This window comes from Portunus trituberculatus, chromosome 30, assembly GCF_017591435.1.
Source record: "Portunus trituberculatus isolate SZX2019 chromosome 30, ASM1759143v1, whole genome shotgun sequence".
NCBI lineage: Eukaryota > Metazoa > Arthropoda > Malacostraca > Decapoda > Portunidae > Portunus > Portunus trituberculatus.
Window position 1 is genome coordinate 2,846,719 of NC_059284.1, and position 16,909 is coordinate 2,863,627.

General features: G+C 38.5%; 1 protein-coding gene across 1 annotated transcript in view; it reads right to left on the minus strand.

The window, feature by feature from the left end:
- Positions 1-316: 316 nt before the first annotated feature.
- Positions 317-16,909, minus strand: part of LOC123510721 — a 37,661-nt gene continuing 21,068 nt past the window's right edge. Inside the window, exons 5-7 of the mRNA XM_045266054.1 lie at positions 16,038-16,113; positions 15,665-15,759; positions 317-411 (exon numbers count right to left, since the gene is read on the minus strand). Coding sequence (XP_045121989.1) covers positions 317-411; positions 15,665-15,759; positions 16,038-16,113 — 266 coding nt within the window. The remainder of the gene's footprint in view (positions 412-15,664; positions 15,760-16,037; positions 16,114-16,909) is intronic.

Sequence of the window (16,909 nt, forward strand, 5' to 3'; positions counted from 1 at the left end):
AATGGGAGCGCTGGCTGCCGTGGACGGGGTACCTCGTCCCCATGCGGACCAGTCGTTTTAAATAAAGGCCCCACATGATACGAATGTTTGTCCACGACAAAGCTGAGACCCCCCTCCCAAAGCATCCCAGCCTGGACACCCAACCATCCAGCACAGAACGGCTCCTACTGGGTGATCCCTCCAACGGGTGGCTCCACTGGTCCACTGGCAGCCTACGCAGGAACCATTTAGTCTGGCCCCTCATTGGCGACCTTACTAGCATGGGTAGCCCTCTTCCCCTCGAAAGGGCAGAGCAGGGACCTAAGCCCCCTCTAGCCTAGCTCGCCAGGTCACAGAGGCACGCAAGCTCCCCCACCACGACAAGGCGGTTCCCATCTGGGGCGGTTTCACTGAAGGAGAGGTGATAGTTGTCTGGAAGGTTGTGTCCAGTTGATAGTTGGAAGAATTGAGCTTTAGAGGCATTGAGGTTGGATAAGGCCCTTTGACAGTTGGGGAGGCGAAAAAAAAAGAAGAAAAAAAAAAAACTGGCGGAGACGCCTCAGAACGCTTAATTTCATAGAAGCTGTTTTAGCAAGATATGAGATGTGAAGTTTCCCGTTTAGATTATGAGTAAAGGATAGGCCGAGGATGAAGGAGACAGTTGAGTTTCATTGAAGGTAATAGTTGTCTGGAAGCTTGTATCGAGTTGATAGATGGAGGAACCGAGTTTTAGAGGCATTAAACAATACTAAGTTTCCTGTCCCAATAAATTTATTTAGAAAAATCAGAAGTCAGGCGTTTTGTGGCGTCCCTGCATGACCTGTTGACTTCCTAAAGGGTTGGTAATATCTGAAAAGACGTGGAAGAGTGTAAGGTGGTATCATCAGCGTAGGAGTGGATAGAGCAAAAAGAGAGTGGGTGACAGGAAAGAACCTTGGGGAACACTACTATTAATAGATTTAGAAGAACAGAGGCCATCTACCACAGCAGCAATACAACAGTCGGAGAGGAAACTTGAAATGAAGTTGCAGAGAGACTAACGGTAGGAGGGTAGTTTTGAGATCAATGCCTTGTGCCAGACTCTATCAAAAGCTTTCGATATATTTATCACGACAGCAAAAGTTTCACTGAAATCTCTAAAGAGGATGACCAAGACTCAGTAAGGAAAGCCAAAAGACCACCAGTAGAATGGCCTAGAGTAGACGAAGGCCATATTGGCGATCAAATAGAAGATTGTGAAGTGACATATTTAAGAATCTTTCTATTGATTCAAAAACTTTAGACAAGAGATTAAAGCTATAGGACGGTAATCTGAGGGATTAGAACGGTCACCATATTTAGGAACAGGTTGAATGTAGGGAAACTTCCACCAAGAAGGAAAGGTAAAAGTCGATAGACAGAGTTTGAAGAGTTTGGTCAGGCAAGGTGCAAGCACGGAAGCACAAGTTTATGGGAACAATAGGAGGAAACCCACCAGGTCCATAAGATAAATATATTTCCTCTTTTTATGTGTTTCTCAGGACTTATTCCTCTGTATAAATTTTATTTTTGTATTTAAATGTGTTACTTCTTATGAACTCTCCTATTCAGAGACCATCTCTTCCTTCAAGTTTCTTTCCTAATAAAGGGTATGCATTTCAGAGATTTTCGGACCATCACTACCTTCAAGTTTCTTTCCTGATAAAGGGTAAGTTAAGTACTTTTACTAATATCACCTTAGATGCTGTGCTTCTTAGCTAGGTTTAGATATTCTTGTCACTGTTTCGTGATTTTCTATTACTTGACTACTTACGTTGTTTTGGCATATGCTGTGTCTCTATGTTAGGTAATTTATTTGTTTTAAGTACATTATTTAAATCATTGGCATGTGTCCCAGGCTTTTCCTGCTTTTTTTTTTTTTTTTTGTTATCCTGTGCATGAGGAACGTAGATATGGATTTCAACAATTCTCCTTTTGTTATGTGGTATTTTATAGGAGGGCTTTAAGAGTGGCAAAGTGGCCTGGCTGATGTAAGCGTACATCATTTTCTCGCTTTTAATTCCTTATATTCTTTTCTTTTAATGCACTTCATTTAAATGGGAGGTTTCAAGACATTAATCCCTTTCTTTTGGCTATTTTTTTTAAGATCTGCAAGGGGACTAGCAACTAAGTGGTCCTTTTTTTTTTATTTGTTGATACGCTCTAAGTACACTTCTCTTCTCTTTGGTCACTTGCTGATGAAATAATCTCCCAGAGTGTAACATAACATACATTTGATATGAATATATGTTTCACTATTATTCCATGATATTGAAGGCCGTAAGTCCAATTTTTTTTTTTTTTTTTTATTAGTTTGTGTATGAAAATTTGATGGTAGGGAGAGTTAAGAAATTTGTACACATTCTCCAGTTCTTCACCTATCCATGTGTTCTACCTTAGAAGTTTCTCACCAATTTCTGCATTATTCCGGTGAAGTTATCAACCTGACTGTAAGACAGAAAGTAGCAGGAAAAAAGTAACACGAAAAAATGTAACGAAAAATGTAACAAGAAACAAAGTAACAAGAAAAAAGTAACAAAAATAGTGAATGCTATAGTTTCTTTTTCAGAGATATCCCAAATGTTCAGTTTCTGCTGAGGCTTTCTCATCTAAGAACAAGATTCAGCGTAGCACACACACAACCCGCTGAACATCCCGCTGAAAGAAAAAAAATCAGATGGAAATGTTCTGAGAAAGGGAGTCGAGATTGTAGAGGACCTCGTTCGACTTGGATCATTCAGAGCCACAACCACGCTGGTGACATACAAAAAGTGACGTAACTTGATGTGGAAGCAGGCGGCCAGCTCCCTAGACAAGCCATCCCATCCTTGCTCATGGAGTTGCCAATCAAGGCCTTGCTGTGCAGAAGCGTTTTTTTTCGTGAGAGAACACCAAGCGATCTCTCGGATATCACAGGCGCAACCAAGGAATATACAAGGGGCGCAACCCACCAATACCCAAACACCTGCACGACTTCTTTTAATATTTTTTAGATTCTAATGTTTTTTACATTTTAATGTTTTAATGTTTTAACTTTTCAATGAGTTAATGGCCAATGTTATGGAGAATGACCACCGTTACTTTTTTTCCTAAATAAAATTAGTAGTGTGACTTTTTTCCTGATACTTTATTTCCTACCAGAGATTGTTATTTCTTGTTAATTATTATCCTGATACTTTCTTTCCTGATAATTTCTGGTGGCTTTACTAGTACAAAGTCATGTGGCCCATGCTCTTCTTTGACCTATGCTTTGAAAATTGAGTTTGCATACTGTTCATTGACAGTAAATAATTACTGCAAAGCCATCATTGGCTGTGATGATGCTGCTGATCTCTTTATCTTTATTACAAAGGAATTCTTCAAGCTGTAGCTTTTTCTCTTTGGTGTTGGGTCTAAACACTTTTTTTTTTTTTTTTTCAAATCCTAGCCATGCTTTCATAGTACCTGAAATATGGCCTTGGTCTAGTTAACTGCCCCTTGCGGGTCTTGAACCTGACTATCAGCTTCCTTATGGCGGATTCACACCAGCTCTAAGTCAAGCTACAGGGAAAAAAACTTTTAAGTAAATAAACCGTCTCCACATTAAATTCTAAGGTCCACAATGAGTGAGATGATAATGGGAAGGCCCTTTAATGTAAATTGCCCGGATAAAGGAAGGAAGACAGAGAGAGAGAGATGAAGAGGCCAACGATAAAAAAGAAGAGATCAAGAATTGATTAATGAAGAGAGGTGAAGGAAGAAGGACAGATGCAGCTAGCGCAGCTGCAGGTATGAATTCCCTAAGGAGTATAAGGTCCCATAGGACAGGGAGAGAGGGAGTAATTATAGAATACACGTGTAGGATGTGCGTGAAACACGTGATGATCACATATGATGAATGAAAAATTAAGTGGTGACTGATGCATTAATGGTCATCTAAAGGTTGTAATATCTGCTAATCAGAGAAGGAAGACATGATGTGCAACAAATATGATGAATCCTGTGTTATTAACTTGCTTATATACTTAGCTAAGCAGCACTTCACATCCAAACTAATGCAACAATTCATATTGCTCTTTATTTCTCTCAGCATATTTAATTTGGTTTGTCAAATAAACCGCATCATAAAATAAATCCATGCATTAAAATTTCCAGTAAAAGAAAAAGTTGTCTTACAACCAATCCAGTGACTAATTACTGATAAGCCTATGTCAAAACTGGATCTGACTTGACGTGAACATCTGTTTACTGAATAACAGGAAAATTATAGGTGTTTAATAGTTAGTTAGTTAGTTAGTTGGTTAGTGTGTGTGTAATTCACCACGGTCGCCTACTGGTCACCCAGCCAGTCTTCCCCATTACGGAGCGAGCTCAGAGCTCATAGACCGATCTTCGGGTATGACTGAGACCACAACACACTCCACACACCGGGAAAGCGAGGCCACAACCCCTCGAGTTACATCCCGTACCTATTTACTGCTAGGTGAACAGGGGCTACACATTAAGAGGTTTGCCCATTTGCCTCGCCGCGCCTGGACTCGAACCCGGCCCTCTCGATTGTGAGTCGAGCGTGCTAACCACTACAGTACGCGGTGTGTGTGTGTGTGTGTGTGTGTGTGTGTGTGTGTGTGTGTGTGTGTGTGTGTGTGATGAAAAAGTATTTTGCACTTTATCCGGGAAAAGATGATCCGAGTTTAGTTGCAAGCCACTTGAAGCAGACCAAGATGCCGTTTGCTTGAATTTATTCCTAGGTAGGCTGAATGGTAGGTGACTGTATGCAAACAATCTGGTAAAACAAAAATTGCACATATCTGCGAGTTACTTGACTGATCTCTCTCTCTCTCTCTCTCTCTCTCTCTCTCTCTCTCTCAAAGAGAGAGAGGGTAAAACAAGTTCTTGATTACTTATAAGATTAGACAAGATTATAGAAAATTATAGACAAAATGTAAAAATAACTATACTGATTAATTGTCCCAACATAGTTATCACACTGACTGACCATTCCTAATCAGCCTGATAAGAAAAGAAAATATCTAATTATATGAAATAGAATATTTTACACATGTGCATGCTGCTGCTAAAGAATTCGATATGTTTGATGGAGGAGCAAAATTACTTACATTTAGAAAGCAAACACCAGTCTATTAAAAGGTATTAAATTTACTGATAACACAAAAATATAATTCTTAGACTGATCCTCCATGAAAACACTGATTACGTTGATAATCAGTTCTATTCTGAAAGAAAATAATCAATACACAGAATGAAGCTTTTAAGAAAATCAAATCAAATTATTTTTCAATATTCATCGCAAATCACCTGAAATATATGCATAAATAAAATTCAGAGCCATCACACATGGAAAAGGCGTTACAGATTTAGTTGCTGATTGAATAAAAGCAGACGTATGTAAAGATATCAGGGATTGCAACTTTGTGTAATTTATTATACAGGAAAAGATTAATAGTCGGGTATGCTCTGTGTCCTTGACGTGACTTCCTCGAACATTTCTTTTTTGTCACATAACACTGTAGAGTCGTCCTAAACTCTACTCATTTAACGTGACACACCTACACCTTCAACAAAATGCAACACTGAGAATGACACCTCAATTAAAGATTTTCCAAAATGCTCATTAGGAAGGAACTAGAAATGTTCCTATACAGATTGGTATATTCAAAGAATTGGTAAGCATAAAGTAGCTAATTTTGAAAAAAAAAAATGTAAACATCAGTATAGGACGCAATTCTATCTATACATAAAAATAACTATATATATCAATAGTGATATATCTTTTTGGAAATCATCTATCTCTAAGAAAAGAGGAGGATGTTAGCAAGATCAGAAAATCAATTAGCATGACAATAGAGGTAGAAGATAGCAAAAGATGTAACATTCTAGCGGTGAGAGAGATTGAAGACGGTCTGTCAGAGGAGGGGAGTTAATAAGACGAGAAGCTTTTGATTCCACCCTATCTAATAGAACTGTGTGAATCGAACCCACCCATACATTCGAAGAGTTCTCCATACATGGGCGGATGAGGCCCCTGTAGAGTTAGCAGCTGGGGGCGGCTGAGAGGTTGAGAAAATCTAGCGGGGACGCCTCAGAACGCCGAACTTCATAGAAACTATTTTAGCAAGAGATGAGATGTGAAGTTTCTAGTTTAGATTTAGAGTAAAGGACAGACCGAGGATATTCAATGAAGAAGGGAACAGTTGGGTGTCACTGAAGAAGAAGAAGTGATAATGTCTGGAAGGATGTTTTGAGTCGATAAATTTGAAAACTTTAGGTAAGCAGATTAAAGCAATAGAGCGGTAGTTTGAGGAATAAAAACGGTCACCCTTTTTAGGAACAGGCTGAATATAGACAAATTTTCAGCAAGGAGAGAACTAAAAAGCGTTCAGGTGACTTACTAAATACACCCCAAGAGAGATAAGTATCTCTTTTCGCGTGTTTAATTCTGATTTTTTTTTTTTTTTTTTTTTTCTAATGAGCATGACTAGTCGATATATTATTTTGGTGAATAAATCTGTAACATGGTGTCCGATCCTTATCATATTTGTATTTTTTCTTCTTAAGTCAGTAACTATCCTTTTTCTTTTTTTTTTCCTTCTTTTTAGTATCGATTTAGAACTGTGATGTCTTCCGCATCTATGTCGACTGTATTTTTTTCTTCTTTAATTAAGGATATATACTTTATTGTCGACACGTTTGTAAGTACTTTAAAAGTAAGCTCGGATTATCCTGTGCACATCCCACACATTTTAGAAACCGAACAGTTCGTCCATTGGTGATTATATTTGTGGTTTGGCTAGTCAGCAACTAATCTAAATCTACAAATCAAGTGACAAGGAATGTTATTGAATGGTTATCCAGCAATGTGTGTGTGCGCGCGCGCGCGCGTGTGTGTGTGTGTGTGTGTTTCATACTAATTTTTAATCAGCAACCAGCGCCACACAAGCTCACACACACACACACACACACACACACACACACACACACAGAGAGAGAGAGAGAGAGAGAGAGAGAGAGAGAGAGAGAGAAACACATGCGATCAATGAGTTAGTAAGCACTACTCTCACCAACCATCGAGTCATACGGAAGTAGCCTCCTGATAGTCTTGGTCAATAGCAGCATAACCCTATTTCTTTTACTCTGGCTTGAGCTTGGTGGCAGTTCTGAGGGGAAGGTATGTAACGTCTCTCACGTACTAACGCAACACTTGCGAAAATTATCATTCTTACTTGGATATTGCAATCTTCATCAATTACTGCAGATTTATCCCAGGTCACGCTGCAAGTGGCATCAGTAGAAAAGGCTGTGAATGCTGACACATTAACTGCCAGGTGTATGAGTCGTCCACATCTGTTTGTCTATGAAAAACAGTACTCAAAAAAAAATAATAATAAATAAATGTAATGTGGACCATTTGTATAACACTGTACTCTTATATTGAACTTTTTTCTTCAGTAGTCATTATGAATCTCGTCATGGAACAAGTTGCAAAGCTTTTCATGGAAATCAAGTTGTTGCCTGGACATTTCCGGTTTCATTTACGTTTCTGAGTTGTTATTGCTGGTTTGTAAGACTACTGTAGAAGAAATCTGGAAAATTCCATATATGCCTTATTTGTGATGCAGGGCTCATATCCACGAAACTGTCTTAGGCCGATGGCATCGTCCTTAGCAAACCAAAATGGCGGCCGTCGTGCCTAACTTGCCAGAAAACGCACTTAAAATGTGTCAGTCTTCTCTACAGGTCTGAGGTCAGGAAATTTCTTGTTGATATTTATTTATTTATTTATTATTTTTTTTTTTTTAGCAGCCTCACCCGTTCCCATGAGACATAATGTTTCTTTTGTTCTATAAAGATGCTGTTAAAATATATTGCATGGGTTTCCCCATGATACACTCAGTGGAGTAAATGTGGATATGCTACTAATGAATACATTTATCTAAAGTTGTAATTGTTAAATTGTGACTTGATTCGCAACAACATACCAATTACTTTGTTTATTTTTATTTCAGAAATATGAGGATTCCATTTTAAGCAACTGTCAATCTAAGAATTATGATTCATTCATATACTTTGTTTAAAAAGTAATGATTATCAGTAGAACTTGAGTCTGCAAGGCGTGTGAAGCCATGGCATTTGTTCAGGAAATATTAATAGTTCTAATTTGTTGGATTTTGTCGAATTTCATTCTTTAGTTAGCTCATGATTTACTGTTGTTTCAAGATATTTGTGTCATCTGCAAAGAGAAAATTTAGTAAATTAAAACTACTTGTAATGTGAATCATAAAAATTACAAAAAAAAAAAATAATAATGGGGCAAGAATTGATCCTTATGGAACTCTAAAAGTGACATTTATAGAAAGAAAATTAATTATTGTATGGTATATATTGCACCTGTTCTTCAAATAAATCTTAAACTATGTATACTACACATTATCTAAACCTTTTATTCTATAAACTTTTATCTTTTCATAAAGTAAAATTGGGTCAGTTATGATATCAAAAGCTTTAGCTAGAGCGCAGGAAAAGGTGATTTGGTATTGCTTAGTTTCAATATCATCATATATATTATTTTTAGTGTTATTGCTAGTTCAATGGTGCAAAGCCATATTGGTGCTCTGAGAGAGAGAGAGAGAGAGAGAGAGAGAGAGAGAGAGAGAGAGAGAGAGAGAGAGAGAGAGAGACTTATCACTGTTACCATTTCAGAATCGAGATGTTACTGGGACTAATCGCATCTCTTCTCGGATACGCTATCCTCAGTTGTTTGGCCTTCTCTTCTTCGTCCCTTAAGATGGTACACATAAAGTGCATAAAAAACGTAATATATAACAAGAAAAGTGAAAAGAAAATATGTGAATTGTGCAACAAAGGCATATACACGAACAGTAAATCGTTGATATGTGTTCTTTGTAATAAGGTAGCTCATTTAAAGTGCATTAGAGGTAACCTGAAACACATCACATGGCAAGAAAGACAGTGTAAATACATGTGTAATTCGTGCTGTCTAGCTGAATTGCCTTTTCAGGAGGAACATCACAGTGACAATGCTCAGGTAAATGTAGAAATATGCAATGATTTAAACGAAGGTAATGAACATCCTGACATCACTACACCATCCAAATCTGACAGCAAAATTTACGAATCATTTAATAACAAAGGGTTACACATAATACATATAAACAGCCGCTCACTCATGAATAAATTGGAGGAAGTTAGATTATTGGCACTTAAAACTAATGCGGCAGTAATGTGCATTTCAGAAACTTGGCTTGACGATTCAGTTACCAACAATGAAATAGAAATTAGTGGATACCAGGTAATAAGAAAAGATAGAAATAGGAATGGAGGAGTGTGTATGTATATAAAATCATGTTTAACCTTCAACCAGAGAAATGATATAGACACTGATGGACTTGAAGTTATTTGGTGTGAAGTACTTTTGCCAAAAACAAGACCTATTATTGTTGGTTGTTGCTACAGACCTCCGCAGCAAAATAATTTCTTAGATTTGCTAGAAGAAAATGTTACAAAATTTTCCCAAGAGGATGAAGTGATAATTCAGGGTGATATGAATATATGTTTTCTTAAGAGAATAGGGCAACTGTACAAAAGGTATGTAAACTTCATGAAAATGTTTGGTATGGAACAACTAATAAGTGAGGTGACCAGGGGAAACTGGTAAATCATCAGCTATTTTAGACCATATAATATGTAGTAAACCTGAAAAAAATTAGTCAACAGGGAGTACTGCCAATAGGAATTAGTGATCACTATGTAATATACTGTACTAGAAAGACAGTGAAGGCATGTATAAATAGTCATAAGAGTATCAAGATCAGATCAATGAAAACATATGATGCACAGATATTCAATGAGGAATTAGGGAGCCAAATCTGGAACAATGTTTATGAGGCAGAAACAGTCGATGAAGCATGGAACAATTTTAAAACATTTTAATTAAAGTAATTGACAAGGTAGCTCCGGTAAAAGAAATTAGAATTAAACAAAGAACCGAACCATGGATAACTCCGCAAGTGCTAGACATGATTAAAGAAAGAGATAGACTTTTAGGTGAATATAAAAAGGATAAAAACAGCAAAGATAAATATGACAAATTCTGCAAATCAAGAAACAAACTACAACAAAATATAAGAAAGATAAAATCTACATATATCTCCGATAAAATACAAGAAAACTATAACAATAGCAAGAAATTATGGCAACGGCTCAAAAATTTAGGTTATTCTGGAAAATCAAAAGAAGATACAAAAACAGTGCTTAAAATTGAGGAAGAACTATGTTTTGACGGAAAGAAAATAGCATCATACTTTAACAAATTCTTTACAACCATAGCATCAAAGTTGGTTAGTAAATTGCCATATGCGGATAGGATTTTCACTACGGACTCTTATAATTTCAAAAACTACTACAGATCCAAAGGACTTATAGAAAATAAGTTCAAACTTACTGGGACAACTGAAGATTATGTATTCAATTTACTAAAGAAACTAGAAATAAATAAAAGTACCGGTTTAGACTGTATACCAGCGAGGTATATAAAAGATGGAGCACCAATACTAAAAGGTCCAATAACTCACATTATCAATAAGTCAATATATACAAATGAAGTGCCACAAGGATTCAAAGAAGCTAGAGTAAAACCACTGTACAAAAAGAGTAACAGGCAAGAAGTAAGTAACTACAGACCAGTCAGTATCCTTAATATAATATCTAAAGTACTAGAAAGAACTATATATGATCAGTTATCGAATTACCTAAAAGAAAACAATATCATTTATGAATTTCAATCAGGTTTTAGAGACAGTCATTCCACAGATACATGTCTGACTCATTTACTAGACTTACTAAAAACTAATATGTCAAAAGGGATGTATACGGGCTTAGCTCTCCTGGATCTGCAAAAAGCATTTGATACTGTTGACCACCATATCTTGTGTGAAAAATTAAAAGCAATGGGTGTAGAGTCAGTGGAATGGTTTTACTCTTATCTAAGTGGAAGAAGCCAAATCGTGAAAATTGATGAACATTGCTCGGAAACCAGAAATATATCCTGTGGGGTACCACAAGGGAGCATTTTAGGTCCACTACTGTTCCTGTGTTATGTAAATGACATGAAAATCAGTGTCTCATGTAAACTGTTGCTATATGCAGATGACAGCATTTTGATTGTTCCACACAAGGATGTAGATATTATTAAAAATAGACTAAGTAAAGAACTGGAATCATGTAACACCTGGATGATAAATAACAAGCTGTCTCTGCATTTAGGAAAAACGGAAATTATGTTAGTGGGATCAAAACAAAACTAAAAATGTAGATGATTTTAATATAACATGTCTGGGTCAGGAATTAAATGGTGTAAAATCAGTAAAATACTTAGGAGTTCTTTTGGATCAGTATGTCTCAGGAGAGCTAAACTGTACACAGATTATCAAGAGGATAAATGCAAGGTTAAAATTCATGTACAGACAAGCAAAGGACCTTGATAAGAAAATTAAGAAAACCTTATGTAGCGCCCTAATTCAACCTCATTTTGATTATGCATGCTCCTCTTGGTACTCTGGACTGACAAGTAGATCTAAGAAACAACTACAAATATGTCAAAACAAGATTATTAGATTTATTTTAGGCTTAGACCCCAGATCTCATATAGGACAAGCGGAGAGAAAACAAGTAAATATGCTTAGTGTTAAGAATAGGGTAAAAGAATTAAAATTAAGCCACGCACACAATATTCATAACAACAGAGGACCAACATATCTTGCAGAACACTTCCAAAGGAAAACAGATACCAATACAATTAGGACAAGAAATAATGATTTGAACTTTTGTATGTCAATCGCACAGGGTCCCTCAGCACATACATTCTATCACACAGCCATTAGAGACTGGAACTCATTACCAAAAAACCTACAAATCATAAAATCCAAACACCTGTTCAAAGTAGCTCTCAGGAAATATTTACAGGATGAAGAAAGAGCTGCTGAATCAAATGACTATGTTTATTTTTAACCATGACTGTCTTAGAATGTAGATTTAGGCTTTACTGTTAATTTTATGGAAGAGTAGGTAAATAAGTCTTAGATTTAGTATTACTGTGTGCCATTTCTATATGTATAATGACTCCTGTGCTGTCTGCCCCATCTTGCTGGATAGAAAAAGGGACCCTACTGGAAATAAGTTGTTAAACTTTAGTTGGTCATCCTGGAGGAAATATCTATGTACATTCAGTGGTTTTATACTATGCCTGTAATGCACATGAAGAATCCAAATAAACTTACTTACTGGGTGCGAAACCAACACCGGAGCATCGAAGACTGGCGCCGGAGGTCGAGCGGCCAGAAACCAGCATCCACTAGAAGGCTAGGTATTGGAGATGTCCGAAATGCACCTGTAGCCAAGCGGACCCCAGCATGATGCACGGAGTCAAGCGTGCGTAGTCGTGCATCCGTTGCGGATGAGTAGATCTCACAGCCGTATTCCAGCTTGGGAAGTATGAGTGTACGGTGAAGCAGCAGCAACGTGTCCCTGTCCGCACCCCAAGAGGTGTGACTTAAAACCCGAAGAAGGGATAATGCCTGCCGACAAGACGCCTTAAGAGAACGGAAATGGGGAACCCAGGTGAGACGGTTGTCAAATAAAAGGCCAAGATATCGAGTCGCCTCCACGCATGAGAGGCGTCTATTGGCGAGGTATAAATCCGGGTCTGGATGGACACCACGGTTGCGACAAAAATGCATGGCTACGGTCTTGGAGGTGGAAAATCGAAAACCGTTCATGTTGGCCCAACTGGACACCCTATTGATCGCCAGTTGGAGCTTGCGCTCAATCAGTGACATCCTAGCAGCAGCAAATGAAATACATAAATCATCAACATATAAGAAGCTGTGAATGCCATCTGGGAGAGTATCAATAACACCATTAATGGCGACTGCGAATAGTGTAACATTAAGAATACTTCCCTGTGGGACACCAGCATTTAGAGCAGTAGCCTCAGAGAGAACACTCCCCACTCGAACCTGTAAAAGACGTCTGGATAAAAACTGCTGAATAAAAATAGGAAGGTGGCCACGAAGGCCAAAATTAAACAAAGACTGTAAAATGCCATGACACCAAGCCGTGTCGTAGGCCTTCTCCAGGTCAAAAAACACTGTTACTTGGTGGTGATTAGCGAAGGCCTCACAAATAGAAGACTCTAGGGATAAAAGAGCATCAGTAGTAGACCTCATCTTTCGGAAGCCGTAGTGTACCAAGAACAGGTACTTCCCCCACATGAGTCTTACATTAACCATCTTTTCTAATACTTTACAAATGCAGGACGTCAACGATATAGGACGATAGTTCGTAGCCTGAAGATTATTTTTTCCCAGGTTTCGGAAATGGGAGAACCACTGCCACAGCCCAAGAAGATGGAAAGTCACCGGTATGCCAAATCATATTATAAAGATTTAATAAAAAGTCTGATGACTGCCTGGTGCCGCTTACGGTGCGGCACCTACTAGTGGAGTGTCCCAGTTTGACTGATTTAAGACACTGCTACCTCTACCGCTGTCGCAGTAGAGATAGGGATGTCTATTATCTCTCAAAGATCCTTGGACCAGAGTGCCTGGCCCAAGGACATGACGTTTTTAATTTTTTGGGAGAAGTTGGTCTTCTCCCAAAGTTGTGAATATTATTTTATTTCATTATATGTATTTTTCTTTTATTTAGTTTTATTGTATTATTAGTTTTTTTAGCTATTGTATAAGTTTTAACTGCTTTTAGTTGTTTTTATCAACAATTTTGTCTTTTTACATTATTGCAGAGGCGCCATATGACCGTAGATGTTGCGGCACCTAAAATTAAAATCCATCCATCCATCCATCCCCCCACCACAACAAGGTGGTTCCCATCTGGGAAGTGCGGGAGCGTTCCCTAACAACACAAAAGCTTTTATCTCATCATCATCAAATTTCAGTTCTTCCCTCTGATACCTGAAACTAATCGTGGAAAATTCCAGTATTGAACCATGCTTTCTTGGAGTGGTAGTAAATAACTGGGACTTGTGTCATGTAATCTTTCAGTACGCGTGGGCGTTTTGATTTTCCAACCACGGCCAACTTAAGCTTGTGCATGCCATCGACATGGCACAACACAGGGCTGAGAATCTCTCCTTACTCATCCTCCTCACTTATCTTGCCGTTGACTTGATCTTCATGTGTGCTTTAGTGTTGTATTGTTTGGCAGAGATCTCCAATTCAGATCGGTTTCATCACCGTTGTACAGCTGAGCCATAAGCAGCTGTTCATCTTTGATCAGCTTATTAAGCTGTTTTCTGAATGGTTCAACAGACGCCGTGTCAGCAGAGCCAGTCTCGCCGTGCAGCTTTCTGTTTGTGATCTCGTGACGATGACCGAATCACCACAGCCACTCATCGCTTGCTCTGAAGTTCTTCATCCCCATATGCTATGCCATAGTTTCTGCAGCGTTCGGCAGAAAGATGCCTGTCACCTGCACCCCTGCAGCCCTCTCTTGCTCGTACCACTTAAACCAGGGTTTCTCAACCGGGGTTCCCCGGAACCCTAAGGTTCCGCAAGAGGTCCCTACGCCCGGTTCACACCAAGGTTTAACGTCTTCCGTCTTCCGTCGTCCGTGGCAAGTGTGACGTCATACGCTTCCGCTTGCCTATGAACCGGGGAATGGTCACTTCTTTCCGCTTCCGTTCCAGCGGAATCCGTTTAGCGGACGAGTTAACTTGAATCCGCTCTTTTCTAAGAATTAAATAATATAATAATTTGGGTGAAACACATATTAATGATAATCAGAAATATTGTAATTGATATATAATATGTTGTACATGTATATGTGTGCGAATTTGTAAAGGACAATTTAATATTATGCGGAGAAAACGCCTGTGAATGGAGAAGAGGCAACACTGTCTGTGACGACAACAACAACAGCCAGCCACGTGATTCCAGTCTTCCACTAGCGCTCTGCTACACCGATAAGCTCCCTGTAGTTAGTGTGTTCTTTCTCGAGGTGAGGCTCGAGAAATCCCACAAGGTCATCGAAGGGTCAGCCCTCTTTTCAAAAACCATCAATACTGCCTTTTCTCCACGCAAAGGCCTCCCTAGGAGACGTCGTGACCACAACCTTCTCCTCCTTCTGTCCCGATTTTCCTCTTCCTTTCGCATCGCTGACCACGCCATGTTGTCCTTGATCTTGATGCTGTGTTTACAAGCGGACTAGCGGAGGCCATCCCATCCGCCGCTTATCCTATGACGTCATAAACACGGGAAAACGGACAATAACAACGGAGACGGAAGACGGAGACGTTGGTGTGAACCGGGCCTAAGGGTTCCGCAAGGGCAAGTAAGATAAGCTAAGGCAGTTTTTTACTTTTTATTGAATTTCATATATGTAATATAACTAAACACGCACAATAAATTATTGGTTATTGTGATATATTATTTTTCCCTAAACCAGTTATTAAAATAAATATATTATGATGTTTGTCACGTGAAATACGATGAAAATAAAAGGAAAAATATATGGTATATAATTTTGTTTTTACGCAGGGGTTCCTTGAGACATATAATTTATTTTTAAGGGTTACACAAGGGTAAAAAAGGTTGAGAAACGCTGACTTAAACATTGCCTCCTCCAAACCTACGTTTGTACTTGGCTTTCATGCGCGTTCTTTCACCAACTTTTCCCATGCTGTCCACATTAAATTTCACTGCATAGCCTCTCAACTTGTCTTTGGCCCTGCGAATATAAGAAACAGTTTGTTTATTCGTACCATACTCCTCACACTCTTGCCACAGACACACCCTGGTCCAGTTTGCTCAGCAGCTCTAATTTCTGATTTGTGGTCTAAGTTGGTGACCTTCCTCTTCACCCCACTTGCTCTTGAAGATGTTGAGGATATGTTGGCACAAAACGTCAAAAATGTCAATCACAATTTGTCCTGAAAATAACAAAAATAACAGCAGCCACGTGGTGCTTCCGACGCTGCAATATAAACAACACGAACTGAGGGCCACCTGTCGGCCAAGTTTGTACTGCCGGACACAACCCAGGCCAGCAATTCAACTCGGAGTTTAGTCCCTGGGTCTGGCTCTGACAAAGTCAGAGGAGTTAAGGGAGTTGAATTTAGTTAGGGTGACTATTGAGTCAGAGCTAGATGGTGAAAACTCGCAAAATTCAAGAGCGTGGGCACGAGACCAAGTTAAGTTGTTGCGCACATATACGCATCATCCAGTTTTGGAACGAAGATGAACATAGACAAGGTAAGAGGGAACAGAGGAGGGGCTACTGTCAGTTGCCTCAGACATCTGTGTTTCGGTGAGGAAAAGATTATATTTATTAGAGGAGATGATGTGTTTTACATATTGAAAATTAGATCTAATACCATGAATGTTGCAGAAGTTAATGACAAAAGAAAGTATAAGAAAATTGAAGGAGGTGTGAAGACTATTAGGATCGGCACCGAGAGAGCAGTAGTAGGGAAGCTGTAGGGTCATGATATTCAATATACACTACGTCTTTCCTCTATCATTATCGGGTATATAACTGTTTAGGTGAGTACTACTACGTATGATATCGTGCAAATATTGGTAATCTAATCCATATTTCAGTTAAAAGATAAGCAAATAAATTAAATCAGCACGGAAGCTATTCCAAAATCAAATGAAATCTTAATAAAGTCACACCTGAATTACAAAATGCAATCGATTATTTACACTATAATCAATTTTTTTTATAATTTCTTTAATCGCTGCCATTTCATCTATTTATAAAGCTTAGCTCTTTGCTCAAAGCTTCGCCAAAAACTCTTCTTTGGCTGCTTAAAGCTTCTTCGTCCATCACCTCCATCCTATGACTATCTCAATTTATCTATAAAAAGTATGTGTTC